Source organism: Aquarana catesbeiana, linkage group LG09, assembly GCF_042186555.1.
Source record: "Aquarana catesbeiana isolate 2022-GZ linkage group LG09, ASM4218655v1, whole genome shotgun sequence".
Taxonomy (NCBI): domain Eukaryota; kingdom Metazoa; phylum Chordata; class Amphibia; order Anura; family Ranidae; genus Aquarana; species Aquarana catesbeiana.
This window is the reverse complement of record NC_133332.1, coordinates 288,018,522-288,040,984: the sequence shown is the minus strand read 5'-3', so window position 1 is coordinate 288,040,984 and position 22,463 is coordinate 288,018,522. Positions and strand designations below refer to the sequence as shown.

At 41.5% G+C, this 22,463-nt stretch overlaps 1 protein-coding gene across 7 annotated transcripts in view; it reads right to left on the bottom strand.

Annotated features, from left to right (window-relative positions):
• Window positions 1–22,463, bottom strand: part of DENND1A (DENN domain containing 1A) — a 1,561,519-nt gene that overhangs the window by 721,356 nt on the left and 817,700 nt on the right. For all 7 annotated transcript variants that reach the window (XM_073600378.1, XM_073600371.1, XM_073600373.1 and 4 more), the window contains one exon: window positions 9,217–9,262. In XM_073600378.1, the coding sequence (XP_073456479.1) occupies window positions 9,217–9,262 (46 nt within the window). The remainder of the gene's footprint in view (window positions 1–9,216; window positions 9,263–22,463) is intronic.

Below are 22,463 nucleotides of genomic sequence, written 5' to 3'. Positions count from 1 at the left end.
GTGACATCCTCAATTTAAAGAACCACATGCCTTCCCAACTGTGCATGTCCGTAACTATTCACATTGCACAGTATTAAAAACCATCTCTAAAATGAAAATGCCCAAATCTATCTTACTACTCCTCAGCTCACCCCTTTTGTCTCTTTGCACATAACTAGTTAAGTAACTGACATATTTGCATGAATGTCAAACAACTTCTAAAACTCAATTTTCAAAAAGTAAGCTCATAATATCATCTACCCAGTTATCTATGTGAACTACAAAACTCTGCTCCCTGTTATGGAGAAGAGAGGGAGGTGTTATTTAGTCCTAATGGTCTCTGTCCTAGGCTTGCCCTCCTAGGATAGGAAGTCTGTTAATGGCAAGATTACCAGGTAAAAAGAAAAGAAGAAAATGTAAAAAAAAAAAACCTAAAGATTAGAAATCTGCAATACCATAACTTTTTGAATGTGGGTTTAAATACACTTTAAGCAAACAAAGAAAAGAAGGAATATGATTGAAACCAATAAATAAAGTAGGGGTGTGAATATGGTTCAAGAGAGCAGTATTTTTTAAATTTGAAGCTAAGATCAAGAACATGGGGACATGACCTTTAGTAGCAGGGGGAATATCCAAGACTAAACTTGGAAAATATTATTTTACCAAAAGAGTACTTGACTCTTGAGGAAGGAAAGGAAAGGAAAGGAAAGGAAAGGAAAGGAAAAAGAAAGAAAGAAAGAAAGAAAGAAAGAAAGAAAGAAAGAAAGAAAGAAAGAAAGAAAGAAAGAAAGAAAGAAAGAAAGAAAGAAAGAAAGAAAGAAAGAAAGAAAGAAAGAAAGAAAGCAGACTCGATGGACCACTTGGTCTTTTTCTGCCATCACTCTTCTGTGTTTCTAAAAAGAAAGATAGAGAGAAGGAGAGAGATATAGGGAGACCTGAGAGTACAAGATCCTCCTAATGAGCCTAATAATTTCTATCTGTGCAGAAATTTCATTGGCGTTTATTAACTCATAAATAGCAGACAGCTTTTTGCAGGATGAATGCTGTGGCACCCTACTGTGATCAAACACAGGAAATAATCAAGCAATGTTTCGGCAGTGCACGTAAACTGAGCCACATCTTGGTCCTTATATCTGACAGAGTACAAGCAGAGTACGTTCAAGGCTTTTCATCAAATTCCCAGAGACGCAGGACAAGTAATACAATCTGGCCCTAGTGACAGAGCTGATGTGCTGCTGATGGATTAGCTCCCAACTTATAAAGGAATCACATAATACTCTTCCTGCACTAATCAGTTGTGTCAGTTTCAGTGTGCCTAACACTATAAAAATAAAATAATGACTTCTGCATCGTACTGCCTGGTGTAGCTTACCTCTTTTCAGAATCCGCTCATCTGTTCAGCAAAATGTATTTGGAATGCTCTGTAATGTATGTTTAACAGATTTAAAAATTTAGGCCAGCCACTAACTTCCAAGGAATCCATGTATGAGATAGCAAGGCTGTTTCCAGCATGTAACTGATACATTTGTTAGTTTGTATAGCTCTGTTGTACCAACTTTGGTGAAATAATGACTCAATTTGACACTCTACTGACAAACAGTTTGGTAAAGTGATTACTAAAAATAAAAAAACGAGTTAGGGGAACGTGTTTAAAAAAAAAAAAAAAAAAATCACATTAATTATTTTGCCCCATTTGACAAGGATAAATAGCAATGTCATATTTTAGTGATTCACACATTCAACCTGGTTGGAAAATAGTCTAAATAAATTCAATGTTGCCTCCATTCACACATAATGAATAAACATCTATGCAGTTTCACAGGATAAAAAGCACTGCAAATGTTTAATGAAGGCACCTTTAACTAATGCAGTTAGGTATTCATTATAAAAATAAAAATAAATATTATTACTACTGTAAGCATCAGAGTGGGAAAGGGAGGAGCAGCACTAGATGCCAATCATGTTTACATATGGTACATGCTCCATCCCCTATACAGTATATGTAGCACTGTAGCTGAGCATTGCTGCTGGAAGGTGGCAGTGTTCATTCAAAATCTGAAGGCTTTCATTTTTTTTTTTTTTTGTAGTGAAGCTTTCAGCTTGCATCTGACCACTAGGTCATAGCCGACATCATGTTCAGATGATCAGGAATCATGCTGATTGGTTTCTTATGGTCAGTGGGGACTCTTCCACAGACAGCTGGGTTTGAGAGCCCCTAGCTACGCTAAAGCTGGCCATACATACCTGGATTGAACTTCAACCAGTTTAGCAGAGACTGGCTGCATTTCGGTTGGATTTTGCCACACAATGCACACCTCAGGCTAAGGTCGGCAGCGCTGATCAGCGTATTCTGAGGATGCAGAAGCCTCCCTGTCATCAGAATACAGAGGTCCAGCAGGAAGGATTCCCCCATCTGCCTCAAATGTGTGGATTGGAGAATAAAGTAATTTTTTTTTTTTTTTTACAGTTCAACCTGCTAGTTAAAGAGAAAAGAATTACTAATGTATGGGCTACTTTAGTGTCAGTTGGAAGTTCTTAAGGGGGAGAGTGTTTATAGACATATCAACTAACATGGGGCATTGTGCAGGGGAACATTAAAGGTATTGGGTGAAAAGGGGTTAAAAAGAAAAAGTCAGAGTAAATAGGTGGGCTTTGTGACTTTAGCAGAGCAATACTGTTTGGTAAATAAGATTAGCTGCTTAAATTTTGTTCCTACTTGTTGGGCATATCATAAAGCTACATCCATTAGATATAAATTGACAAACTGTAGGTGATGGGATCAGAGGAAGATTAAAGCCTCGTACACACAGTACAATTGTTGGCCAACCGAGCGTCTGTTTTTTGTCAAAAGGACATGTGCCAGGATCTTGTCTTGCATACTAACGGTACACAATTGTCCTGCCACAAACACGATCATAGTGACGTACTATGAGGAATTTCAGCTCTTGAGCGCCACCCTTTGGGTCCCTTCTGCTAACTGCGTGTTTGGTGAAAATTGATTCCGAGCATGCGTGTTTGTACTGTCGACTTTTGTGTGATGGATTTGTGTACTCACCATATGAAAATCTGACATCAAACCGTTGTCCGCCGAACATTTACTAGCCTGTCATCCAACATTTGTTGGCCGAAAGTTGGACAACAATAGTCAAAAGGAGCGTACTAACGGTAAGATTTTAGAACAATAGTCTGTCAACAGACAATCCCCTGCCAACAATTGTACCGTGTGTATGAGTCTTTAAGGCAGAATGTTTAAAGTTGTTGAATTCAGGCCGGACAAGATGGCACCCGGGACACACAGGATAGAAATTTGGGAGTAAGGGCCCCAACTCCAGACTCACCAGGATAAAGTGCAAGCGGACTATCTCGGTACATATAGAGGGAGATATACAGCAAAATACAAGAAATATATCTAAAACAAGGTTTATTCATACAACAGTCAAAAATGATACAAAATATGTTAAAATATGCACAGATGACATGGAATTTCGACTGGTTTCATGGGGTAACCTCTTTATCAGGAACTATGTCCATGTTAAGGTGCATGCAGCCCAGCAGAGTCTCCCGCGGCGACTGGGGAGGACATATATAAGGCCACCAGGAAACTAAAGTCTGTACCAGATAATATAGGTAAGGAGGGGAACCCTGATATAAAGTCCTACTATTTGAACAGGGAATAGATATGGATCAGGGGGAAGCCAGTAGGTAGAGTACTTAAAGTACAGGCTATATGCCGGTTGGGTGCCAGGTGTATACAACCCAGAAGCGGTATTTTGAAACGAACTGATCAGAGGACCGTGCTATAGGCATTTATAGGTCACTCTTTTCATTCAATGTACTCCAATTACGCTAAAGGGAACTCTGTATGTGTTCAAATCCCTATCCTGTACTCCAAAAACTATTGTCACTGACCCATTTGGGAGGTTTGTTGTGTTGGTCCTCCTCATAAACAACTCCCCCCATACCTTTGTGGCAGTCTATGTCCCACCACCATTTACTTTAGCTGTATGGGAGGTAGTGATGGTGAAAGGTGCTTCAAGTGGTAGAGGGTCCTATTATTTTAGCCAGAGATTGAAACACTGTGCTCTCTCCTGATATAGATAGATTACATGTCAAATCCAACTGCAGTTCCCCGCTAGAAGCTTGGATGACACAATATGGCTTGGTGGAGGCCTGGAGATGGAAGAACCCAGATACTCATGCTTACTCTTGCTATTCATCTACATATAAAAACTCTTTTGCGACTAGATATGTGTTTTATGTCCAGGGACATCTTACCTAGGGCGGTGGCGGCCCAGTATCTTCCAAGGGCAATTTTGGATTACTCACCATTGATGTTGACTCTAGCTATGGGTCAGCCATGTGGGTATAGCTTGTGGAGATTGAGCCCATTGTGGTTAGAGTGGTTGTAAACTGTTTCACCACTTTTACCTGCAGGTAAGCCTATAACGAGGCTTACTTGTAGATAGTGTGAATATCTCCTAAACTTGCAAAGTTTAGGAGATATTCAGTATATGCGCTGCTGCCAACATCATCGGCGCATACGAACTAAAGAAACGGGCCACTGGTGCCGTTTCTTCAGGACTTGTGCTGTGACGTCATTGCGGCTCCGGCCAATCACAGCACTGGAGCCGGGAACCCAGAAGTAACTTCAGTGGAAGATGTCCGCCATGTACTTGGAGTGCTGACATTGATTCAGGGCATCGTTCTGAGGTAAGTATTTCATAATGAGCTAGTATGCAATGCATACTAGCTCATTATGCCTTTGTCTTGCAGGTTTTGTTGTTTTTTTTTGTTTTTTCAGAGGTTTACAACCTTGGAAAGATGATGTCCCATTAGGTGTTACCCGGGATGCGTTTACAGCTACCCTTATGAATTCTACCTCAGAGGTCATTAAAAAACTTAGAGCTGATAGAGTGGAACATTTGAGAATGTGAATGGGCCACCACTGATGCTGAGGTGGAATATGTTAGAAATCCTCTAATTTTAGTGTGTGCAGAGACTTTGCCCATGAACTAGAACTGGTATTGGTTGAAAAGATACAAAAAAAAGTACTTTATCAATCCCAACAAATCTTTGAATATGGAGATAAGAAAAGTAAACTGCTAGCTTATTTTGCTCATTCTCAACATGCCCCTGCCTCAATTCCTTGTATATATATATATATATATATATATATATATATATATATATATAATGAACACCAACTTCTATGCACTTCTCCGGATGATATATTGAATGCCTTCCTGCAGTTTTACTTCACTCTGTATGCCTCCTGCGTTATGCAATGGAAGAGGTCCAGAGATATTTAGAAAAAAATCACACTTAATGCGTTGTCTCAGGAGGCATCAGCAGAACTAGATCTCACTATATCTGTACCAGAAATAGGAGCGGCGATGCACTCTCTTCATTCTAACAAAACCTAGAGTTTGGAGAGATACCCAGTAGAGTGGTATTGTAGTTATAAGGAATAATTTGCACAAAAGTTATAAGAGGTTTACAAAGATGCTTTTGATAAGGGTATACTCCCAGACTCTCTCAGAGAGGTTTAGATTATTTTGATTCCTAAACCGCACAAGGACCACAACTTTTGTGAGTCCTACCGCCCTATATCGCTAATTAATGCTGATGCCAAAACACTGGCTAAACTCCCTGCTCGAAGACTCAATAGGGTTATAGCTTCCATTATTAACCCGAACCAGACCGGTTATATACCAATGCGATCAATGGGTATTAATCTGTGCAGACTGTTCAAGATCCTGCAGTCTGTAGGACCTAAACCAGACACCCGAATTGTGGTCTCCTTAAACACACAGAAGGCCTTTGACTCTATTATATGGCCTTATCTAATGGCAGTCCTTGTGCAGTTGGGTTTTGGACCTACATTTATAGCTTGGGTAAAATTATTATATGCTAATTCCATGGCTCGTTTAGGATTGAACATTGTAACTGATACCTTTGAGATGGCGGCCAATTTTCGCCCAGGTTGTTTGCCGTAGATAGAGCCACTGGCAGCACTGATTTTGGCAGACCAGGCAGTTAAAGGATGTAGGTTAAACACCCTGGATAAAACCTCCTTATATGCAGATGACATACTGCTCTACTTGACAGATGATGGTGTGTCTTTAAACCAGGCACTAGGAATAATCTCAAGTTTTGGTGTCTACTCTGTGTTTAAAAACAATTGGAATGAATCAATTGTCTTCCCTCTGGACTTCCTATTTGGCCCTACGATACCCCCAGATGCCCCCCTACAAGTAGTCTCCAGATTCCAGTACTTGGGAGTGGAGATCCAATTGCCATAATGTACCTATATTTCCAATAAACTTACCCCTCTGGTAGATCATCTGAAAACCAACTTGCAAACTTGGTTCAAGTTACCTCTTAATCTTTTAGGCCGAATCAACATATTTAAAATTATATATATATATATATATATATATATATATATATACACACACACACCCATATTTCTTTATATACTATGGCATACCCCAATTTATGTCCCCAAAAAATTATTTACATAAATAAATGGGATAATCACCTTGTTTCTCTGGGGATCTAGGCCACCTAGGATCTCTCTTGAGACATTATATTTGCCCGTCATGGAGGGGGGGGCTTGCCTTATTAAATCTGCAATGCTATTATTTAGCATCCCAATTGATGCATATCCATTGGTGTTTTTTTCCGGATCTAGAGGTTGCCTCAGTGGCTGCTCAGGCCGCCCTGGTTCACTCCTACGAAGCACTGATTAATGAACTATATAGAAATGGCCCATACCCTGAAGATGGAATGGATATTCTTAAACTTATGCATACAATTTTACACCTATGTAATAAGAAAATAGGGGCTTCTCCTTGAATACATTGCCCAACGCTCCCCTCTGGTTCAATCCCCAATTAGCTGAAGTATATAAGCTCCCTGGGGGGATGTGATGGGCTAGCTATGGCATTAAATATGCTCACCAATTGTTTTCTGATGGTGTCTTTAAAATCTTTAGGGACCTCAAATTGGAACCTATGGCCCCTTTCACACGATCGGACCGTGCAGGTCCGCCTGTCAGTTTTAACGTAAATTATTAGCGAGATGGTATGTGACCCCACAGAGGGCGCGGAGGTTCGGAGCAGATGTTCCCCCAACATGTTGGAGGGGGTGCAATGCTCAGGGGAACTTTGTGCACTTATGGTGGGAATGCATAAGGATACAGCCTTACTGGGAGGGAATTACTAAGGTGATTTATCAAATTACAGGAGAACATATCCAGCTTGAGCCATAGAAATGTTTGTTCCATGGTACGGAAAAAAACAGTGGCCCAGTATAAGAACACCCTAGTTCCACATTTATTAAATGCAGCCAACAATTTGATTCCGAGATTATGGAGAACCCCAGAAGTCCCGACTATGAAGGAGTGGGTAGCAAAGGTCGATTGGCCGAGATCCAAAGAAGAAACAATGCATACATTAGAGGACTCCCTAGAAGTATGCCATACCATATGGGGGAAATGGTTGAATTAAAAAAAATTCATAGACTATATGATTATGGCAGATGTCTGAGGGGGTTAATATATGCGGAATATAGGAGGGCAAAATTTAAAAAGAACTTAAGCAGAAGGGGAGAGATATGAATATGTAATAAGATCTGAATAAAAGGGGAAAACGGTATGGTGGGATAGATGAGGCTGGGAAGGGAGACGACCGGTAAGTGATTAGGGGAGAGAGGAGGTGGGTTTTTTTTTGTTTTGTTTTTTTTTTTTGGGGGGGGGATATATATTTGTGTATCTGCTTTGTAACTGGATTTGTTTTTAAGAATCCATAACAATAAAAAGAGAATATAAAAAATATATATATATATATACGCAGGGGTGTTTTCTTTCCAAAACAGGGTCATTTTCTGGGTGTTTCCATTGTCCTGGTACTCCAGGGTCTTAAAAATTGTAATAGGTAGTCAGGAAATAAGATGTGTAATTCATGCTCCCGAAAGCTAAAAATTGGTTTGGACAGGAAGGGGGTGAAAGTGACATGTGTTGAAGTGGTTAAAGTAGCGATAATCCCTAGATAAACAATCTTTACTTTGCTATCACAGTGTGTATAATAAACAATAGCTAATGGTAATACATTTTTTTGCAGCTCAGTTCTGCTTATCTTCTGCAGTCGCTTGCTCAGTAATGACTGAAAGGCATTTCTCAGGGCACAATTCCTGATGGTGACAATACTGCATAATGCCTGCATAACTAAACTACCACTCATAGTCTATCAGAAACCCATGTCACAGTGTGACAAGTGGGTGGCAGGGACAGGGGCATTGTCACCCTATAAGCAAAATTGCCTAAAAAAAGACTTTCGTGGCAGGACCACAAATCATTATTTTAATTTAAAAATGCAGATTTTAAAATGTTGAAGATGGGTCTTACATTAAGATGTCAAAGTGTAAAAGAGATTTTAGAGATTCATTTTAAATGTACTTTTAGGTTAGCAGGCCTATTTTTAATAGGTGAAAGATAACAGTGATAAAAAATATGTTTTACTGATGTACTAATGGATTGCCATTTTTCATTCTAGTATACATAGTATACTATATTCCGGTGATGGCCAATATATAGGGTAAAACCATTCATAGAAATTCAAGAAAAAGGATGAAAAATATGCTTCTTTACAGACAAATCCCTTGCAGGTAAGAAAAAAAAGTCCCTCTGGTATATTAGATATTACAAGATATCATATCCAAGAGCCACATGGAGTACAGTTAGGTTTGCGATGCATAGCCAATGTTAACAGCCTAAATGCAATTTCCAAAGATGTTTAGCTGGTAAGAAATATATATATATATATATATATATATATATATATATATATCCACACAGTATTTTTCTCTTGTTAGGTAATTTGAAAATATTGCATGTAAATATATCATACTTACCCTTCTGCAACTAGTGTGTAGCGTGAGCGAGTGTAGCACGCCAGATTTAAAACAGCTGCCTTACCTCTGTGCTGTGAATAGCGGGATCAGAGTTTTTTGCACATGCATACCCACACCTGAATGTGTCAAGTTAATGTAAAGATTTGGGTAGGAGGGTGAGTATCCCACCCCCTCGCCTCCAGGTGGCACACTACAGCACATGCTGTACTTTAAGATTTAAAAAGAAAAACAGTTTATAAACTCTGAAAAAAGGCAAATAATAGCTTATTGAATAACAGACAAATGAATATATATTTTTATCATACAGATAAAAAAATAACATACCTCCATTAGACTCGAGTGTATACCAATGAGGTAGGGCATCGGTGCACTGCCAAAAGAAAACAAAGCCTATTAATAGTTATTTACTAAAAACACAAGCATTGTACTTAAAAAAAATAAAAATAAATAAAATTACATATACACACGCACAAAAGAAAAAAGTATCCTCCCTTCATTAACCACTTAAGGACCAGGCCTATTTTTCAAACTTGTTGTTTACAAGCTAAAATCATTATTTTTTTGCTAGAAAATTACTTAGAACCACCAAACATTATAATGGTGGTCATTGCAATACTTCCTGTCACACCGTATTTTGTGCAGCAGTCTTACAAGGGCACTTTTTTTGGAAAAAAAACAATATTTTTAATTAAAAAATAAGACAACAGTTAAGTTAGCCCATTTTTTTTTATATATTGTAAAAGATGATGTTACGCCAAGTAAATTGATACCCAACATGTCACACTTCAAAATTGCACCTGCTCGGGGAATGGCGACAAAATTTTACCCTTAAAAAATCTCCATAGGTGATGTTTAAAAAATTCTACAGGTTGCATGTTTTGAGGAGGTCTAGGGCTAGGATTATTGCTCTTGCTCTAATGATCGTGGTGATACCTCACATGTGTGGTTTGAACACTGTTTTCATATGCAGGCGCTACTCACATATGAATTTACTTCTGCGCGCGAGCTCGGCGGGACGGGCACATTCAAATTTTTCATTTTTTTATTAAAAAAACCTTTAAGAGCTATGCAATGGTATGGAGCCGGGTGGGGGCCATCTTCCCCTCACTCAGGTCCATGTCAAGCAGTGGACAGGATCCGATCACCTTTGCTGCTGCTGCCGGCGGCTCCGGTAAGCGGCGGAGGGAGGGGGGACCCTCTCCCTCCACCGATAAAAGTGATCTTGCGGCGAATCTGCCACTGAGACCACTTTTATCTGAAAGAGGAATGCCAGCTGAAGAAGTGGATACCAGGGTTATAGCAGCTAGCTGCTGCCATAACAACGATTTTTCACTTCAAAGAACCAAAGTATAGCGACGGCGGAAGGTCCGTAAGTGGCTAAGTTAAGCCATTTTGTTCTGTGGAAAACAATCCAAAAAAGTACAAAATGGTCATTTACTTTTTCTATAAAATGTAGAATGTTTCATGCTTTAGATGCATAGAACACCGTGCCCCAAACTGCGGACCAGAGGTCGGATGTGAGCCTTTGCTTACTTTTATCCGGTCCTTGGGGCATTATTCCCCTCACTGCCAGCAACCAATGGGGTCAGCATCCCATTGATACCAACAACGTGGCACTATTAATCCCATTGATACCATGGCTGGGCAACTATTACTACCACTGACACCAATGATGGGGCATTATTCCTACCATTGATAAACGATGGGGCACTCACTTTTACTCTCCCTAATATCAATCACAAGGAATTGTTTACTCCCACGGATGCCAGGTCGTTATCTACTCCCACCGGCCACAGTCCGGCCCTCTTAAAGTTTGAAGTACAGTAAACTGACCCATTTTTTTCAAAGGTTTGAAGACCCTTGTCATAGAACATTGAATGACAGTATGTGTGTATATATATATATATATATATATATATATATATATATATATATATATATATATATATATATATATATATATATATAGAGAGAGAGAGAGAGAGAGAGAGAGAGATCTATATAGCTATTATATATATATATATATATATATATATATATATATATATATATATATATATATATATATATATACACACAGTGCTGTGAAAAAAGTATTTGCCCACTTCCTGATTTTTTTTTTGCATACTTCTCACACTTAAATGATTCAGACCAAACTAATTTTTATATTAGACAAAGATAACCCGAGTAAATCCAAGATGGTTTTTAAATTATTATTTCATTTATTAAGGGAAAAAAGCTGTTCAAACCTGTCTGGCCCTATGTGAAAAAGTAATTGCCCCCTCCCATGCTGAATTTAAGAATGAATTGTAATTAACCACAATTTTTTGGAGAGCTGAGTTAAATTTCACTTGCCACACCCAGGCCTGATTATTGCCAGACCTGTTGAATCAAGAAATCACATAAATAGAAGCAGTCTGACAAAGTGAAGCACACTAAAGCCCCATACACACTATTAGATTTTCTGCAGATTTTTCTCTTCAGATTTACAAAACCATATAATATGAGGTCTAACCTTAAGAGTTTCAATGTGTATGCAATCAGGCAGACCCTTGCACTACATGGTTTTGGTAAATCTGAAGACAAAATTCAGCAGAAAATCTAATAGTGTGTATGGGGTCTAACACATCACAAAAAGCCACACATCATGCCACAATCTAAAAAAAATTCAAGAACAGATTAGAAACAAACATGCATCGATCTAGGAAGGGTTTCAAAGCCATTTATAAGGCTTTGGAACTCCAGTGAACCACGGGGAGAGCCATTATCCACAAATGGAGATAATTTGGAACAGTGGTGAACTTTCCCAGGAGTGGCCGGCCTACAAAAATTACTCCAAGAGCATGACGATAACACATCCAGGAGGTCATAAAAGAACCCAGAACGGGGGCGTGTCCTGGTGGTGAATCTGTGAGGACGTGCGGACACTGAGCTCTCTATACCCAGGGCTAATCCACCGCCATCCTTGCCCATCCTTGCCCTGGAGAGTTCCAGGTTCGCATCTTAGTGTGCCTGGACTCTCCCCAGCTTGCTCCGGAGGACTATTTATTGTAAACTTGGGCCCGGTTCGGCGGCGCTGGACTTAACAGCGCGGCGGCCCCAGCCATCTTGGAGCCTACGAACGGTCTGGCGTCCTTTTGCCTCTGACGACAATAATCCACCAAAGGAGCGTGCACCCGGACCTTGACTGTGGGCTACCCCACCCCCGGAAGATAGTGGCCACAGGACCAGCTAAAAAACAGAGCTAGAATCTGCTCCGCTCCGCGGCCGGATGTTTCCTGGAGGCCTCCGGCCTCAGCTACAGTCATACAGGCCTCCCCCCGGACCGCAGTGAGTACCATCGCCCCCTGAGAGGCAAACTCAGGGGTAACTGTCCCCCTGTGAACTGACATCTGTCCCTGGCTGGGGGTTTTGGGCCTAAACGGAGCGGACCCTGCACATCCGGCGGCCTCTCCTCAGAAAAGACCGCGGCTTCGGCCTACTCCTGGAGGGTGGCGGCCATCTTGGTACTCCAGAGACTCCCAAAATCATTTCTTTTTTTTTTTTTTCTTTTCTTTTTTACTGAGACTCGGCTGCCCACTTTCTCACAGATCTTAAAACATTATTTGCCCTAACTAACCACCCCCTTACAAGCACTACATAGGCCCACAGGGCTATTGACCAAAAAAAAAAAAAATTATATCAAATTTAAAGGAGCCCTTTATTTTGCAATGTAAGACACTGTCCGAGAGGGGGGCATACGCGTGAGCGAAGGAAATGGATGTTTGATTCTTCCGCTCCACGCCGTCGGAAACTACTACCCGGCCTAATCTGACATAGAAGTAACGAGAGAGAGGCCACTTTAACCCAAAAGATAGAGGAATACCTAGAGCCGCAGCGGTAATGTACCGCTCTACAAAAAACAAGCTAAAAAACAGGCAGAGCAGCAACAAATCCCCGGCCCCAGGCAAAGGCAGATCTAAAATGGCGCCTGAGCCTCCAGAACCTGATGACGATACACAACTTTCGGATTTGGGACATGGTTCTCCGGCTGAAAGCCTTCATCTGTTCCCCACAGATCGCATGAGTCCCCATCCTGCTGACCCTGATGCTTTGCTAGCCAAATTCCGTAGCATTGTAAGAGATAAGATAACGGCTGCCTCCCGAAAGCTTTCCTTGGACTTGGTCTGAGGCCTTAAAGAGATCGGCCACCGCACCAACCAATTGGAACACCGCATGGACTTGGCTACTACTGTGTTGGAGGGCCATGAGGAGGAGGTGGACAAAATGTCCGCAGAATTGGACGCTCTCAGAGATAAGCTAGAGGACGCGGAAAACAGGGCCCGCAGGGATAACCTTCGTATCCGCGGACTTCCTGAAACGATCACGGACCTACAAGGAACAGCCACCGCTTTTTTTCAAGAACTGGCCCCTGAGATCCAGGTGGAAAGGCTAGAGTTTGACTGCATTCATCAGTCATTGGCCCCTAAACCTTCCGAAGGTCCCCCACGGGACGTTATCATCAAATTTCACTACTATAGGACCAAGGAGAAACTCTTACAAGCTGCTCAAGAACAAAGGGATATCTCTTTTCAAGGCAACCACCTTCAAATATTTGCGGACTTCTCGCCGGTCACTATTGCCAGGCGCCGAGGTCTCAAGCCTTATCTCCAAGTTCTACAATCCAATCAGATCAAGTACAGATGGGGATCCCCTTTAAAATTTCTTTCTCCCACCAAGGTCGTCAGTTCCATGCCACCTCCCCATCAGGCCTAAAGCAACATCTCCAGGATCTACAATTGGACATTCCTCTGTCTCAACCTGATGCTCAGGTTTCCAACTCTCAACCAGGTCCCTCTAGGCCCCCTCGTAAACCTCCTCAAGCATCACAACGATCACAATCTGGATCCCAGGCGCTGCGTGACCTGCAGGCCCAAAGATTCCATCAAGCTAACAATGGATAAAAAATCCCATTTCTTCATGATGTGCAGTTCATCTTTCTTGGCCGTTTGGCTCGGTGTGTCACTGACTGACTTCTAATTTCCGACCTAAATGGAGGTTTTCGATTGCTTCCTTTGGAGGACGTCCCCCTGCCGTACCTTTGCCCGCTTAAACTGACTGTAGAATTGTTGGGAGGATCGTTGCCCTACTGTAGGCTGCCCCACCTGTGAGATGGCGGTCTTGGGCATGGACCAACCCAGATGAGTCTCCCTGAGGGGTCTCCGACAATAGTTTGCCCCCTGAACCACCTCTACATTGCTGATGGCCCTCATGGAGAAGAGGGTTCATTAGACATAAGCAAATTACTCTTAAGCCCTGGGGGGTGGGGGGTAAAGGGTATAGGGTTTTTGGCTGAGGACAAGCCTCCACTGATGGTTATTCAGGTTGTGTGTTTGTTTTGTTCACTCGCCGGTACCCCTTGCTCCTGTTTAGTGGGGTGAAGGGGCTGGCGTATTGAATTGGGTGTGGGGTCTCACCCCGTCTTCTGGGGGGGCGATCTTGTGGCTGTCGTCCCTGGGGGGCGGGGGGGACCCCTGCATCCACACCCTCAAATTGATAATATTGCACTGAGGTTTTCATACTGTAACTCATTTAACGTTGTTTGTTTTGTTGCTATCTCTAAGTATTGTGTAGGAGACTCCTGCGCTGTCAAAGGAATCCTATACTAGGGGAGTACTGCTGCAACACACAAAAGACTGCTCCTAAACAGATCACAAAAATGGTAATGAGGGGTGGTGGCTGCGCTGTAATGAGGGAGGAAAAGGGAGGGGGGGGGGGGATGAGGAGGGGAAAAGGAACACAAGGGTGGGACTATACTAGAAAAATGTGTATTATAAACAAGTGACCGTGGTGAAATAAAAACAAGCACAATACAATATCTGTATATAAATAAATAAATAAATAAATATATAAATAAATGACAGCAAAATTAATGTGCAAAGGTATGTGAATCCACTAGAGATAAGTAAACTAAAAATAGAAATCTACCGTGATATCATAAAAAATCCCTCCAATAGCAAAAATATATCAATTAATCAACAAATGAATCACACTTGAAGTAATGAATACAATATATACAAAGTGAACCAAAGTGTCCATAAACAATAGTCCCAGTGATTGGTGTTGATGTCCCGCCAGGCACTTGGCGAGAAAAAAATTATCATAAAAGATGGTGATGATGAAGAAATAACACAAAACTACCAGCAGTCCCACCACCAAATGAAGCAATCCTGAGTGAAAATACAATGTTGAATAACTCAGAAAACAGGAAGAAACCAGTGTGCTGACAGATGGGGGCACCTTCGTGTTCCCAGGCCCCTTACCTTACGGCTGTAAGGTATACAGCATATATCCAAGAGATTCCACAGGAATTCAGCAATACCGCAGATAACGTTGATTGTTGTTACCATGTATCATAGAAAGAAACAAAAAGCAAATGCTACATAGTATGATATCGTTTGGTTTGAAGACACAGGTGGAGGAGAGGAGAGGGGGGTTTGCACTCACTTTTTAATAAATGAGCGCACGCCTCAACCCACGAACGCCGAGCTCGTATGGTCCCAAGTTCTGGATCATCTGAGGGACTCTCCCCGCTTTCAAATCCACCACCCGTTGAGCAGAGTTGTTTAGTGCGGTATATAGAAAGCAAAAAACGCACATAGCATAATCCCGTCTACTATATACTTTATTAAAATATTGCTAAAAGTCATGCACTTACATTTAAAAACAGCTGGGGGGTAAAAACAACCACGAGCACCGAGCTCGTCACGTCCAGCTAGTGTCTGGCAACGTCCCGTGCTCCTGACGCGTATCGTCACGTCACGTGACTTATTCAGAGGATCTGACTTTTAGCAATATTTTAATAAAGTATATAGTAGACGGGATTATGCTATGTGCGTTTTTTGCTTTCTATATACCGCACTAAACAACTCTGCTCAACGGGTGGTGGATTTGAAAGCGGGGAGAGTCCCTCAGATGATCCAGAACTTGGGACCATACGAGCTCGGCGTTCGTGGGTTGAGGCGTGCGCTCATTTATTAAAAAGTGAGTGCAAACCCCCCTCTCCTCTCCTCCACCTGTGTCTTCAAACCAAACGATATCATACTATGTAGCATTTGCTTTTTGTTTCTTTCTATGATACATGGTAACAACAATCAACGTTATCTGCGGTATTGCTGAATTCCTGTGGAATCTCTTGGATATATGCTGTATACCTTACAGCCGTAAGGTAAGGGGCCTGGGAACACGAAGGTGCCCCCATCTGTCAGCACACTGGTTTCTTCCTGTTTTCTGAGTTATTCAACATTGTATTTTCACTCAGGATTGCTTCATTTGGTGGTGGGACTGCTGGTAGTTTTGTGTTATTTCTTCATCATCACCATCTTTTATGATAATTTTTTTCTCGCCAAGTGCCTGGCGGGACATCAACACCAATCACTGGGACTATTGTTTATGGACACTTTGGTTCACTTTGTATATATTGTATTCATTACTTCAAGTGTGATTCATTTGTTGATTAATTGATATATTTTTGCTATTGGAGGGATTTTTTATGATATCACGGTAGATTTCTATTTTTAGTTTACTTATCTCTAGTGGATTCACATACCTTTGCACATTAATTTTGCTGTCATTTATTTATATATTTATTTATTTATTTATTTATATACAGATATTGTATTGTGCTTGTTTTTATTTCACCACGGTCACTTGTTTATAATACACATTTTTCTAGTATAGTCCCACCCTTGTGTTCCTTTTCCCCTCCTCATCCCCCCCCCCCCCCCTCCCTTTTCCTCCCTCATTACAGCGCAGCCACCACCCCCTCATTACTATCTCTAAGTATTGTTTAAATTTTTTGTCAATTTTACATAGTCTGTTTGAATTATCTTCTTTATAGGCCGGTGGTTCCGACGGACCACTGCTCCCCCATGGGATGGCACACGGCTAAGATATTTGTCTTGGATACGGCCCCACCCCATAGTGGGCCTTGCTGCCCACGGCGTGATACGTCAATGTATTCACTACGTTCTCTAATTAGAGTTCTTCTCGGTATTCTCATACCTTATGTTCTTCCTTGCTTTTACAATTTTTCTCTCACTTTTCTTTCCCCCTCCCTTTCCCCTTTCCCTTGGCACCTGGGGTGTGCGGATGGAGTAGTCCATAGCGTTGTAACTCAGTTCCAATGACCCTTCACTGGCTGTCCCTGAATGTTCAGGGTATGAATTTCCCACAAAAAAGAGTTAAAGTTTTTAAATACCTCAAGCAACAAAAGATAGATATAGCTTGTTTACAGGAGACTCATTTTTCTTCTTCTTCCTGCCCCAAATATTTCGCAGCGAATTATCCCCAAGTTTATTTAGCTAATGGCCCTACTAAACAGAGAGGGGTTCTTATAGCTCTACGGAAATCGGTCCCATTTATCTGCAATAAACAGATAGGTGACCCTAATGGCAGATATCTTCTTTTACAGGGTTCTGTTCAGGATAACGAAGTAACCATTATGACCTATTACGCCCCGAACGAAAACCCGGGCCCATTTCTCTCTCATGTTTGTTCTTTGTTACAGGTCCACCAAAGAGGCACCCTCCTGTTGGCGGGTGATTCGAATGTGATGCTTAATCCGGCCCTTGATAAGTACCCGGCGGACCACAAAGCCCCCCCTCCAGCGGCGAAAAAATTCTGGCGGGCCCTACAAAATTTGGACCTAGTAGACCTATGGCGAGAGTTTCATCCCATGGGCAGGGACTACACCCACTATTCTCATCCCCACCATTCTCACTCTAGAATTGACCATACGTTTATGTTACGGAAACACCTTCCTTTAATAGATTCGGTATCGATCCTAACAGTCCCTTGGTCTGATCACGACTCAGTTCTAACTGTTTGTCGTTCCCTACTCAACAAACCTCAACAAGCTCCCTGGGTGATGAATGATTAACTTTTATCATTCAAACCGATCCTCAACTAAATCAAAGAAGCTTCTATGGAATACTTTAGACTTAATGCAGGTTCGGTCTCGTCCCCAATACCATTATGGGAGGCTTATAAAGCAGTCCTCCGGGGCCGTGTTATTCGAATAGCAACTCAGCGTAAGAGAGAAAGATTTCAGGCACGACGCAAGTTAGAACAGATCTTAGAGGATTGCTCGACGACCTTTAAACTAACCCCCACCCTTGCTAACCGCAGAGCTTTAGACAAAGCCCGTACAGACTTGGATCTATGTCTGACAGATGAAGCGGACCGTACCTTACGTTGGGCCCGCCAGAAATGGTATTCTAAGGCAAACAAACCTAATGCGCAGTTGGCTAACAGATTGCGAACCTTTATTCCAAAATTTACTCCCATAAGCCTGCGCACCCGTCATAATATCTTTACGGGTAACCCTCAGCGGATTCTGGAAGAATTCCGTTACCGACTTACTAAACTCTACTCCCCCCTAAATCATTCTTCAACACAGGGCCTGAATGATTTCTTAGACAAGTTATCTTTACCTTCCCTATCGGAACCCCATATCTCCCTAATGGACCGAGATATACAGGTCTCCGAGATACTCCAGTGCATTAAGGAACTGAAAGTGGGCAAAAGACCAGGTCCGGATGGCTTCACTGCTTTGTATTATCAAAAATTTGCAGAGATCCTGGCCCCACACTTAGCGACTATGTATAACTCGGTCAAAGGAGGTCATTTATTTACGCCGGACTTGCTAACTGCCAACATAGTGATGATTCCTAAGCCAGACAAAGATCACTCCCCCTGGGCAAATTTTCGGCCAATCTCTTTAATCAATATTGACATGAAGATATTGACGAAAATTCTGGCCGTTTGAATTCTTTCCTACCGCGCCTAATAAAAAAAGATCAGGTGGGATTTGTCCCCCGCAGACAAGCAAGTGATGCCATTCGACGACTCCTCCAAATCCAACATATAGTGCATGAAAGGTCCTTGGGTACGTTTCTTTCTTTAGATGTTAATAAAGCTTTCGATACCTTATCCTGGCCCTATTTGACACAGGTCCTTACACACTACGGCTTTGGCACCACCTTTTTGGGCTGGGTCTCAGTCATATATCACTCCCCTCAGGCTAAAGTGCGTTACTATGGTTATGAATCGCCTACTTTCCCTATTAAAAGAGGAACACGGCAGGGGTGCCCGCTCTCCCCCTTTCTATTTATACTAGCACTTGAACCCCTGGCGGAGGCCATATGCTCTCATCCAGATATCTCAGGAGTAGAAATAGCAGGCAACGCACACAAATTGTCCCTGTTTGCGGATGACATTTTATTAACCATTACTAAACCCAGAATCTCCCTCCCCAATTTATTCTCTCTCTTAGACTCCTTCGCCTCGTTTTTCGGGCCTTTCAGTTAATCCAGCAAAATCTAAAGCGATGTCTATTAATCTTTGGCCCCCGGTATTAGAAGCCCTGCAGTCGGCATTTTCGTTTCAGTGGTTAACCTCTTTACCCTCTCTGGGTATTAAACTTACCCCAAAATACTCGGGATTATATCAAGCTAATTTTCCGCCGCTTTTTCGAAAGCTCGAGGCTATGCTAGCCTCTTGGTCCACAATCCCGATTTTGTGGTTTGGCAGAATAGCGATGGTACGAATAACGTACCTCCCCACATTGCTCTATTATTTTAGAGTTTTGCCAGTTCCAGTGCCTCCCCATATCATTCGAATACACCAACGTAAAATTATGCAATTTATATGGGGCCAAAAGAGGCCTAGAATCAAGAGATAAGTGCTTTACGTGCGCAGAGTCAATGGTGGCCTTTCAGTTCCTAATTTGCAAGCATATTATATAGCAGCGGGTATCGCCCCACTATCTCACCTTCATGCAAAGCAACAAATGCCCCTATGGGCCACCATTGATTTGGTCAATGCACACCCAACACCTCAACAGAAGCTTCTCTTCCTTGGCTTCCTAAAGCACATCGCCCCCCTACAATAGGTCCCTGTTTATCTCATTCCCTCAAATTGTGGGATGCGGTCAAGTATTCAGCAGGCCTCATTTCTCCTCATCTCCCACTACTTCATATCCTCCACTGCCCTTTATTTCAACCAGGTTGTGATAATCCAATGCAATTTAAGTGGTGGTCCGATAATGGCTTCATAGATATCCATTCGTTTTTCACCTCAACCAAGATTATCTCTTTCGCTGCCTTACGTTCTTCACACGATATCCCCCTTAGGGAGCATTACAGTTACCTGCAAATTAGACATTTTCTCCGACAGCTTACAATATCCCATTCTGCCCCCTTTGTCATGACACCATTTGAAAGCCTTTGTAGATCACGCCCCCAATCCTCAGGTTTGATTTCCCTAATATACACCGCTATAAATAATTCCAAGACAATACCATTGAGACCCTATCATCTTCAATGGGAGGCTGAGTTTGGGAAACAATTCGATCCGGAGGACTGGCATAGCATGGCTACAGCGCTATATAAATGTTCCAAGAATGTTCTTTTTTTAGAGAACGCGTATAAAGTCTTCTATAGATGGTATTATACTTCGGCTAGATTAGCAAGTTTTATCCCATCTTACTCCCCCCTTTGTTTTCGCGGGTGCTCACAGGAGGGCACGATGGCGCATATTTGGTGGACCTGTCCCAGGGTCTGCAGACTATGGGTTAAAGTATATGCACTATTACATAATCTTTTTAATACCAACATAAAGCGGGACCCTTTTATGGAAACCAATTGCAGAACTTCTTCGTCCTGAACGTCAGTTAGCAGCACAGACTTTCACTGCAACTAAACTCACCATAGCAAGGGCCTGGAAAACCCCAAACCTTAGTTTTGAAGCAGTTAAAAATAGTGTGAATGATATCATGGTAAATGAGAAACTTACGGCCATATTGATGGACACTCATGATAAATTCCTCAGGATATGGCAACCCTGGGTGACTTACATTCGCCCATCAAGATTTGATCAAACGCTCCTTTCCCTATAACAAGCCTCCATTCCCCCCATCCCAGGGTCCTTCCCTCCTTTCTCTCCTTTCTACCCCCCTTCTTTCCCACTTTCAATTTCTCTTTTCTTCTCCTTATTCAGGCCCTCGGGCTTAATTTTATAAGGACCAGAAATTTTATATAATATACAAATTAGTACATTCAGAGGTATTTTATCTTCTTTAAGGTTATTGAATTTAATCTGCCTTTAGTACTGGTTCTTTTTTTGTTTTCTCTTTATTTTATATTTTTATTTTATTTTATTTTTTTTTTTTAATTTATTTCTTCATGAAACGTTATGTATTGCAACAACATCATTGTTGCAAACAATCGTTCAGAAATTTTAGTTATTCCTGTATGTTTGCAATCATATTAATATGTGCTGATACCATACCACTACGCCAGAATACGCGGGATGAGAATATGTCTTGGTATGTCGCCTGGCCTCTGCATTGTACCGCCTGAGTCCAGGCTTAAATTTTTGAATAATAGTTTCACTCGCCAGATACCGGCAGTCTTATACCTGTTAAATCATGATGTATCCATCACCGTTTTGTACTTATTTGTTGATGTGCATTTTTTTTCAATAAAAACCTTTTGTACAAAAAAAAAGAACCCACAACAACATCTAAAAAACTGCAGGCCTCACTTTCCTCAGGTAAGATCAGTGTTCATGATTCAACAATAAGAAAGAGACTGGGCAAAAATGGCATCCATGAATTCCAAGGCCATAGCCACTGCTGACCAAAAAGAACACAAAGGTTCATCTCACATTTACCAAAAAACATCTTGATTATCCCCAAGACTTTTAGGCAAATATTCTCTGGACTGATGAGACAAAAATTTTACTTTTTGGAAGGTGTACGTCCCTTTACATCTGGCATAAAACTAATACAGCATTTCATAACAAGAAAATCATACCAACAGTCAGACATGGTGTTGGTAGCATATTGGTCTGGGGCTGCTTTGCAGCTTCAGAACCTGGGCGACTTACCATATTTGATGGAACCATGAATTCTGAGCTCTACCAGAAAATCCTAAAGGAGAATGTCTGTCCATCAGTTTGTGACCTCAAACTTAAGTGCATTTGGGTTATGCAGCAGGATAATGATCCAAAACAGCAAATCCACCCCCAAATGGTTCAAACAAAGCAAAATTTAGGTTTTGGAGTGGCCTAGTCAAAGCCCGGACTTAAATCCAATTGAGATGCTGTATCAAGACCTTACACAGGCCGTTCATGCTGGAAAACTCTCCAATGTGGCAGAATTAAAACAATTCCGCAAAGAAGAGTGGGCCAAAATTGCTTCACAGAAATGTGAAAAACTTATTGCCAGTTATTGCAAAGGCTTAATTGCAGTTGTTGCTGCCAAGGGTGGCCCAACTAGTTATTAGGTTTAAGGGGCAATTACTTTTTCACATAAAGCCAGGCAGGTTTGGACAGCTTTTTCGCCTTAATAAATGAAACCATCATTTAACCACTGCATTTTGTATTTACTTGGCTTATCTTTGTGTAATAATAAAATGTGTTTGATGATCTGAGTCATTTAAGTGTGAAAAATATGGAAAAAGGGGGCAAATACTTTTTTCACAGCATTGTACACACACGCACACATATATATACATCTATATATATAT